Here is an 8809-nt window from a genome sequence, read left to right as displayed (position 1 = left end):
CGGAGCGGCCCCACGGGTGCGAGCAGTGCGGGAAGGCCTTCGCGCAGGCGGGCGCCCTGGCCAAGCACCGCCGGGTCCACACGGGGGAGAAGCCCTACCGCTGCCCCATCTGCACCAAGGCCTTTGCTCTCTCCTCGGGGCTGGTCCTCCACAAGCGCACCCACACCGGGGAGCGGCCCCATCCCTGCCCGCTCTGCGGCAAGGCCTTCATCTCCTCATCGCACCTCACCCTCCACCTCCGCTCCCACACAGGTGAGCGGAAGTACCAGTGCCCCATCTGCGGGAAGCTCTTCCTCCAGTCCTCCCACCTGGTGCGCCACAAAGCAATCCACACTGGTGAGAGGCCCTTCAAGTGTGAGGACTGTGGCAAACTCTTTGGGCGCGCTTCACACCTCACCACCCACCGCCGTGTGCACACAGGCGAGAGGCCTTTCAAGTGCCTGCAGTGCGAGAAGGCCTTCACGCAGAAGGCTGGGCTGGTCCTCCATGTCCGCCTGCACACTGGGGAACGGCCCTACAAGTGTGACAAGTGTGGGAAGAACTTCCGGTCCTCCGCCCACCTCATGTCACACCAGCTTCTTGAGTCAGGCGAGAGGAACTTCAAGTGCTCTACCTGTGGGAAGGCCTTCAAGCAGTCATCATCCCTCAAGCAGCACCTGAAGACCCACGAGGCACACGAACTTCACTGCTGCTTGGTCTGCAGCCGAGCCTTTTCCAGGTCTTCTTACCTCCAGCTTCACATGAGAACACACAGTGGGGAGCGACCATACCACTGTTTACTTTGCAACCGGACATATGCCAAAATTTCCACCTTTGAAAAACATTGTAAAAAGCACCAGCAGGATGAAGAGAGGTCTGATGCTAAGCCCAGGCCAGTGACCACCAGGGCAAAAGCACTGGCTGAAAAGAAAAAGCAGGAGCAGAAAGAGTGGCATCAAGATGACAGCCTCAAGCAACCTCACCAGGCTGACCCAGAGCAGCAGCAGCAGCAGCAGGTGGAAGGGCTGTAAAAGTCACTAAAACAAGAACTGTTCCTGGTCCTCCACAACATGGCTCATGGGAGATAGAGTGTCTGGTTTAATTTTTGTCAAAAGAAAATGACATACTGCGCCAGCATTACTCCAGAGTGTGTTTCCAAATGGAATTCTTTCTCTGACAAAAGGTTCAATGCAAATGCTTCTGCAGGGCACAGCAAATACATAAAAGTCTGCTGAGGTTCCCTGCAGTTGGTGTGGTATACAGAATGCTCCATCATCACTGGGGGATTCCACCCCATTTGTGGGCCCCAGTGGTTTTGTTTCATGTCAGCAGCATTTTCTAACACAGACTTCCAGGGATTCCTGACCAAAGCGCCTGCTTTTACCCAGACTGAAAGAGGGATGCTTCTTTGTATGCAGAAATAAAGTTGTAGCCTCTTAAAAGAAGACAAAGTTTTTGTTTGAAGAGGCAAGAAAGGTGGTACACCTACTGAAAACAGATTTGTACCAACAGTGGCTTTAGGAACCAAGCAGGAATTTATTCTGCAAAATGCAATTTGTTTTTAAAAGCACTGTATGTAGTCAGAAGGTAGCATCTTGAACCTTTTCCAGTTTTCTCACTGTTAATTACAACAAGGCATTGTACTTAGCATTCAGATAATGCTGTGTATGAAGTGTGTTTAAAGCATGGCAGTTTTTATTACCAACGTGACTTAACTCATCTTTCTTAAAACTAATGAAGACAGGTGTCAAAAATCTGTAATTCATCTTGAATGAGTTTAACATTTGAAATACCAGCTTGTAGTGAAGGTACAACAGTGGTTTTGGGGTTTTTTTTTATACCTGAGCTTTCGGGAATGTAAAAGGGAATTCCAAGCCCAATCTCCTTCTGAATTAACAAATTGCTGTAGTTGGCTTACTGGCCAGTCATCATGCTGAGGGAATGAGCCAAGATGCCACAAAAGTGTTGCTGAAGCGGAATGGTTCAGATTTATTCTGGGGTCTGAGATCAGACTCCAGTGAGTACTAAATAACTTTGTAAACATTAATAAAACTGCCCATATTACAGAAGTGTTCTTTGTGAGCCAGCACTGGCTTTTTAGAAGCTGTATGTCATTCCATCAGCAGTACTGTGAGGCTACATTATGCCTTTATTTATCAATTATTGTTACCCAGGAATCTATTATAGCAGAAAAAAGGAAGCAGTGAGTTCATGCTAAGTGCACATTCCTAATTTTTTGTATTCTCCCTGACTTTTTAAACTCTATTTCCCTGCCATTGTGTGAAAACACATATTATGCACTTTAATGATCTTTTTGGATAGGCATCTGGTTTTGGTTTCTACAGCATATTCACAACTCTGGTTTAAGGCCAAAAAAATGAATTTTCTGAATGCTCGCATATTTGAAGTATTGCAGTGTATCAGGCTAGAAATCATGTTAGTAGATGACAGACCTGGATTACATCTAATACTAATTTACAGCTAACAAAACTGCATTGAATAATTCTCTAACTTTTTGCACTATAGGTTTTGCTTGATGGTGGGTATACTAAGATACAACTCTTATGTTGAACTGATGTTTATATTAATTAATATGCTTCAAATATTTACATGATCAGATATTTCAAATGAGATGTTTCTAAGCCAGAGTTTCTTGTCATGACAAATTCTAATGTAAGTTTTTGCTACAGTCTTTTGATTTTGTTTTGTGGCCAGTCGTGTTGTTTAGGAGGAACTAGACACACTGGGTTTTATTTCCAGTTCAGTTATGCCAGTGCCATATAAGCAGAGTTCTATCTTTTTTGTATTTGTATACATGTTATTAAAATACTCTACACCACTAGCTTTTTCCTCCAGTCACTTTTTTTTTTAATCCTGTTTGTTTTCACATAGGTATAAAAGTTTGCTTATGGAAGTAAAAGCATTTGCTAATTTTCTAGCATTCCTTAAAACATAGCTTGTAAGGCAAAATAATGATTTGTCTTTATTTCTGGTATTTTTCTGTGCCAAATGTGGATGACAATGCTATGGTCATTGTGTCTGTACTTGTAATGTGGCATGCCTACATGCAGAACCAAAATTTCAGTGGCAAGAAAATGTAAAAGTGGCCTTTAAAAGATCAGTTTTATGTTGCTCCTTAGTTTTGGAGGTGTTTTGTTTAAAAAGCTTCCCATTTTGCTCTTCCAGTTTCCTGCTGTGTCAGTTGTCGTCTCCCTACAATCCAAGATCCACATTGTTCAGGATGAACTCAGACTTTGCACAATAAAATCCAGTATCAAGAATATTTTAGAATGGAAAAACTGAAAATATGTTTTAATGCCCTTAGTGTTGTAGTACAGCGAGACTACAATGTAGTACAGCCAGACAAATCCTTTAGATTTAGTAGCTGGTAGAGGGGAATAAATTCAATCCATGGATTACTCACAGAAATGCTGCTGCTTTTTTTGGAGTTTATTTTTCAGCTTAATATACAGAGGGAGCATTTATGTGCTTCCATGTCACTAGACTGCCAGGGTAGAGGAGCACCTCTCGGTGCCATCGCAGCTTGCAGCATGGAGTTCTGAATCCATGGGAGATGAGGCCCAGTGGCGCAGTGCTTTGTTTACACAATTCCAACAAGATCAGGAATGCTTGCTCTTTCTGGGGTCTGTAAAAGTCCGCATTTTATTTGTGGAAAATTATTTTTTTTTTTCTGTTTTAAGATAAATTCTTTTTCTTGCTGTCAGCACATGAACTCTGCTATTGAATGATTCAGCCTGAATGCACATACTGTCAACAGCTAACAAGATGAAGAATATTTTTTCTATGTGCTAACAGCAATAATCGGCACTCCCAGTAAGATTAGATCTTATGGGGAAGCACTTTTTTGTGGGGGTCTGTAAGTGCTCTTCCAGTGCCAGCAGTTTTGTGCCTGATCCAGAGAGAGGGTTTCCTTTCACAGATGCGCTTTGCCTATAATTGTCTGGGGAGAGAGTAAAAGTGCAGTTTCTAATCTCCCAGAAAAAAAAAAGTAATGGCAGTGTTTTAAATTATGAAAATTTAATTCAGCAGAGGTACAATACAGCAGGTACGTAATCTGCCCCCATCTGTCACTTTTCTAGTTTGTGAAGTGAATTTGAGTCTGTTAAATGACTTGGGCTCCTCCTATTGTACTTTCTTCTCTGTTTCACTTTTAGTACTATTGATAAGCAGTTCTTATATTGACAGGTCATTTATTATAAGAAACCATCTGTTGGTGCCCTTCTTGGTGGGAAATACATTTGCGTCTTCGTCTATAGGAAGTCAAAACTGACAAATGTGTCTGAAAATCAGATAGGTGCTGCTAGTGTAATACTGCTGTTTCATCCTCAGGGAGTCTTCCAGGGCCCTGGGGGTTCCACAGCGCAGACCCCAGAGCTCCATGTTACCAAAACAGCCTTTCTGCAGGTTCACAGAATCACAGAATGGCAAGGGTTGGAAGGGACCTCGGGAGATCATCTAGTCAGCCCCCCCCGCTAAAGCAGGTTCACCTAGAGCAGGTGTCACAGGACATCATCCAAGCGGACTTTGAATATCTCCAGGGAAGGAGCCTCCACAACCCCCCTAGGCAGCCTGTTCCAGTGCTCTGTCAGCCTCAAAGTAAAGAAGTTCTTCCGCATATGCAACTGAAACCTCTTCTGCTTCAGTTTGTGCCCATTGCCCCTTGTCTTGTTGCTGGGCACCACTGAGAAGAGTCTGGCTCCATCCTTGTGACATCCACCCTTAAGATATTTGTATGTGTTGATGAGATTCCCCTCTCAGTCTTCTCTTCTTCAGGCTAAACAAGCCCAACTCTCTCAGCCTTTCCTCATAGGGGAGATGTTCCAGTCCCCTAATGATCTTTGTTGCCTTCCTCTGGACTCTTTCTAGGAGTTCCTCGTCTTTCTTGAGCCAGGGAGCCCAGAACTGGACAAGAGTACTCCAGGTGGGGTCTCACCAGGGCAGAGTAGAGGGAGAGAATAACCTCCCTTGACCTGCTGGCCACACTCCTCTTAATGCACCCCAGGATACCATTGGCCTTCTTGGCAACAAGGGCACCCTGCTGGCTCATGGTCAGCTTGTTGTCCACCAGGACTCCCAGGTCCCTCTTGGCAGAGCTGCTTTCCAGCAGGTCAGCCCCCAGCCTGTACTGGTGCATGGGGTTTGACCTCCCCAGGTGCAGCACTCGACACTTGTTGAACTTCATCAGGTTCCTCTTGGCCCAACTCTCCAGCCTGTCCAGGTCCCACTGAATAACAACACAGCCTTCTGGCGTATCAGCCACTCCTCCCAGTTTTGTGTCATCAGCTAACTTGCTCTGTCCCCTCATCCAGGTCATTGATGAATAAATTGAACAAGACCGGGTCGAGTACTGAGCCCTGGGGAACTCCACTAGCTACTGGCCTCCAACTAGACTCTGCACCACCAGTCAAAACCCTCTGAGCCCTGTCATTCAGCCAGTTCCCTATCCACCTCACTGGCTACTCATCCAACCCACACTTCCTGAGCTTCCCTGTGAGGATGTTATGGGAGACAGTGTCAAAAGCCTTGCTGAAGTCAAGGTAGACAACATCCACTGCTCTCCCCTCATTTACCCAGCCTGTAATGCCATCATAGAAGGCTATCAGATCGGTTAGGCATGATTTCCCCTTAGTGAATCCATGCTGGGTCCAGTGTTGCGGTCCTACTTCTTGATCTGCTTCCACCACACAGAATCTGGAACTCCACCATCTCATGGTCGCTGCAGCCAAGGCTGCCCCCTACCTTCACATCCTCAACCAGTTCTTCTTTATTTGTCAGCACAAGGTCCAGTAGTGCTCCTCTTCTTGTTGGCTTCTCCACCACCTGCATCAAAAAGTTATATCATCAATGTTCTGCAGGAACCTTCTGGTCTGTGCATACTTTGCTGTGTGGTCCTTCCCACTGCTATCAGGATAGTTAAAGTCTCCCATGAGAACCAGGGCCTGTGAGTGTGAGCGCTCATCGCTTCTTTTTATGGTGTCCGCTGTGTGTTGCTGGTACAGTTTCTCCCTGCAGGGGACTTTGCAGACCTTGCTCATGGGTGTCCTCAGCCGTTAAGGCTTCATATCTGTTTCTGGTTGAGATGGTGGAGGGTGCAGGCTGATGTGGAGTCCTGCTTTTGTGAGTCACCAGGTTCCAAGGTGCCTCCTTCTCAGTGGAGTCTGCCACAGGAGCATGGTTCTGAAACCACCTGTCTATCTCTGCCTCAGCTCCTCTAATACTGCGCAGTCTTTCAACCGTTTCCTGCAGTTCGGCCACCTGACATAACAGGTCATCAACCTGTGCGTATCTTGCACAGGTACTTACCTTTTCATTGGGGTTTGGGCACTTGCTGCAACCCACCGCCTGTACTGATGTTTCCTTTCTTGCCAGATCCGTCTGGGTGGATGCATCGGATGTCTCAGGGGCTTTCTCTGTAGGAACAGTGGTTTTAGCTCTGAGGCAAGTGCCCACCATGTTGCCAGAGATCAAAGCACTTCCCTGGGCTGGAGACCTAGAATTGGGGTGCAGACCCCCTCCTGCACGCCCTGCCTGCACGAACTGCCGCGCCGCACTCCTGGTCACTCGCGCTCCCTGGGGGCCATTTAAATCTCCCACCGTTGCTTCTGGCAATGCCCACGCCGCGTCGCACGTCACCCCCCACTCGCGAGAGCTGCCGGCTCCTGACGGGTCCCTCTGCTCACTCTCGGGCCTCCCAGGCTCGAGGAACCGCCTTGCCTGCCCCAAACTAGCGCAGAGCCACAGGACTGGCCTTGCCGCCGCTGTGCTCCTCGCCGACTGAGGTTGTCACGTGCCAGTCTGCACTAATGGCAAAAATGAGGATTTTCTGAGCCGTCCTGGGATCGATGCAATGATGTCAGATCAATCTAACCAGCACCAGTGAGGTATTGTAAGAGCACAAACACCTCGGGTATCCATCAGGCTGGGATGGGGGCAAAACTAAAAATTATTTCATAATGTCATTAGCCTATCACCTTCTACTCCTGAAGTGTGAAGTGTCCTTGCCAGAGCCTGAAAACCAATGGTGTCAGGACTGGCCCATTTAAGTCTGGATACAGTTGGCTTCACAAAGGTCACAGAAGTTTAACCTTCACAAAAGGTTAATCCTTTTGCATCCCTTCAGTATCTATCTCACTTGTCATTACTAGGAGGTTAGCAAGCTGCTTAAGCCTTTTGAGCCTCCTGGGGCAGGCTGTGATGTCAACTTTGCAAAGCTCTGACACCTGCTGCTTGGTCATCCCCAAGGCTTTTCTTTTCACCGTGCTTCTGAGCCCCTCACAGCACTACTCAAAGCCTTTGTTGATATGGCAGCATTTTTTTTCTAGGTGGGACACAGGGGGCTTGCATGGTCTATGGGGATCCAGGGTATTAGCAGAGGTGCTGCAAGTGGCTGCGGGTGGGCCTGTGTGGGCAAGGAAGCAGCATGCAGGAGAGATCAGCAGTGTTGAGTTGTCGGCAGAGGCACCTCATGCTATGTGCTTGGGCTGGTGTTGCCCAAACTGCTTTGCCTGCCAGCGTGCAGCTATCCCCACAGTCTGTACTCTCAGCTGAGGCACCACATGTGTCAGAGAGCAGCAGGACACAACCAGAGCAAAGCTGCAGTGCAGACTGGGTGGCACCAAGGCCTGTAACCTTGCAGTGTGTTTCAGGAATTTCTCTTCAGGAAATCTCTGCTTTCCTTGTTGACTGGGCAGGAGTGTCCAGGGCTCAGTAGCCTGAGCACGGTGTACTGCACTACTGTCAGTCAGGGTGCTCACCTTAAAGGAAGACATGCTTTTGTCCTCCCTGACAAGAGGCACCGGCTCTGCTGTGGCTTCTCCTGCGCTAGGTAAAGCCTCTGAGAATTCCCAGCAGTGGTGTTGCTAAGTCAGGATCAGCCTTACTGCCAGAAACGTGCAGTCACACTGTGTCACTCCCTGCTCCCATTGGCTGCAAGGGACAGGACAGCCTGCTCTGTGTCTCACTGGCTCTGCTCTTTGCTACGCCTACAGCTCTTTGCTGCTGCAATGCTGTGCAGAGCTGCTGAAAAGACTCGGTCGTGGGAAAGGAGTCCTCATCCATGTGAGGACTGCTGGTGCAGTGAGGCAGGTGGAACTTGGAGACCTGCCAGACAGCCTCACCTGCAGACCCTTGTGCTGAACTCAAGTTCAGGCTCAAGATAGGGTCATGAGAGTCCCGTTTACCCTGACTAACCTTGGGGACACTCGGACAGACAGTACTCCCATTCTTTGTCCTCACATGCTGCCTCAGGTCCATACAAGTGCTAGAAACAGGTGAACTGATGAGGATGTTAAAAAAGTAGTGGAAGTAACCTGGATGCTAAACAAGCTCTCAACAAATGAGCACTACCCTGGGATGGCAAAACTGCTTTTTTAATTCTAGGTGGAGTACAAGGTGTTGTATTTCTTGTATGCATGTCTCTGCCTGAGTGTCCCCTTTCACAGCCTGGGGGAGGCGGATGAGAACAGCAAGATGGTCCCTGTCCAAAGATATTTTGCACATGAAATCATTATGAAATGCGGGATGAGGTAAAAACGACAACACCTGCGGTCATTTTTGTCATGAATTTGTCATAGTTGTTGCTAGCCATGAATGCCTAACTCACAGGTATCCCTGAGCTGGATGGCAAGAGCAGACTAAAAAAGGCAGGAGCATAGGCTCTGAGGAAATTGTCCTAGGTTTAATTTTGGCTTTGCAAAGGCTCACCAGTGCAAGCCCCTGGATGACCCCCACAGCAGCAGTCCTATGGAGGTGCATTGCGCTCCTTTTGGCTCACAAGTACACCTGCGAGTCAAGTTTGGACAGCCAGGCA

The 8809-nt window shown here is 47.7% G+C and overlaps 1 protein-coding gene across 1 annotated transcript in view; it reads left to right on the top strand.

Annotated features, from left to right (window-relative positions):
• ZNF782 (zinc finger protein 782) overlaps positions 1-2747 on the top strand; it is a 3984-nt gene extending 1237 nt beyond the window's left edge. Inside the window, exon 2 of the mRNA XM_009646915.2 lies at positions 6-2747. Within this exon, the coding sequence (XP_009645210.1) occupies positions 6-1010 (1005 nt within the window). The 3' untranslated portion in view covers positions 1011-2747. The remainder of the gene's footprint in view (positions 1-5) is intronic.
• Positions 2748-8809: the final 6062 nt, after the last annotated feature.

Source organism: Egretta garzetta, unplaced genomic scaffold, assembly GCF_000687185.1.
Source record: "Egretta garzetta isolate BGI_Z169 unplaced genomic scaffold, ASM68718v1 scaffold569, whole genome shotgun sequence".
Taxonomy (NCBI): domain Eukaryota; kingdom Metazoa; phylum Chordata; class Aves; order Pelecaniformes; family Ardeidae; genus Egretta; species Egretta garzetta.
Note: the sequence above shows the minus strand (reverse complement) of the source record. Positions and strands in the feature narration are given on the sequence as shown.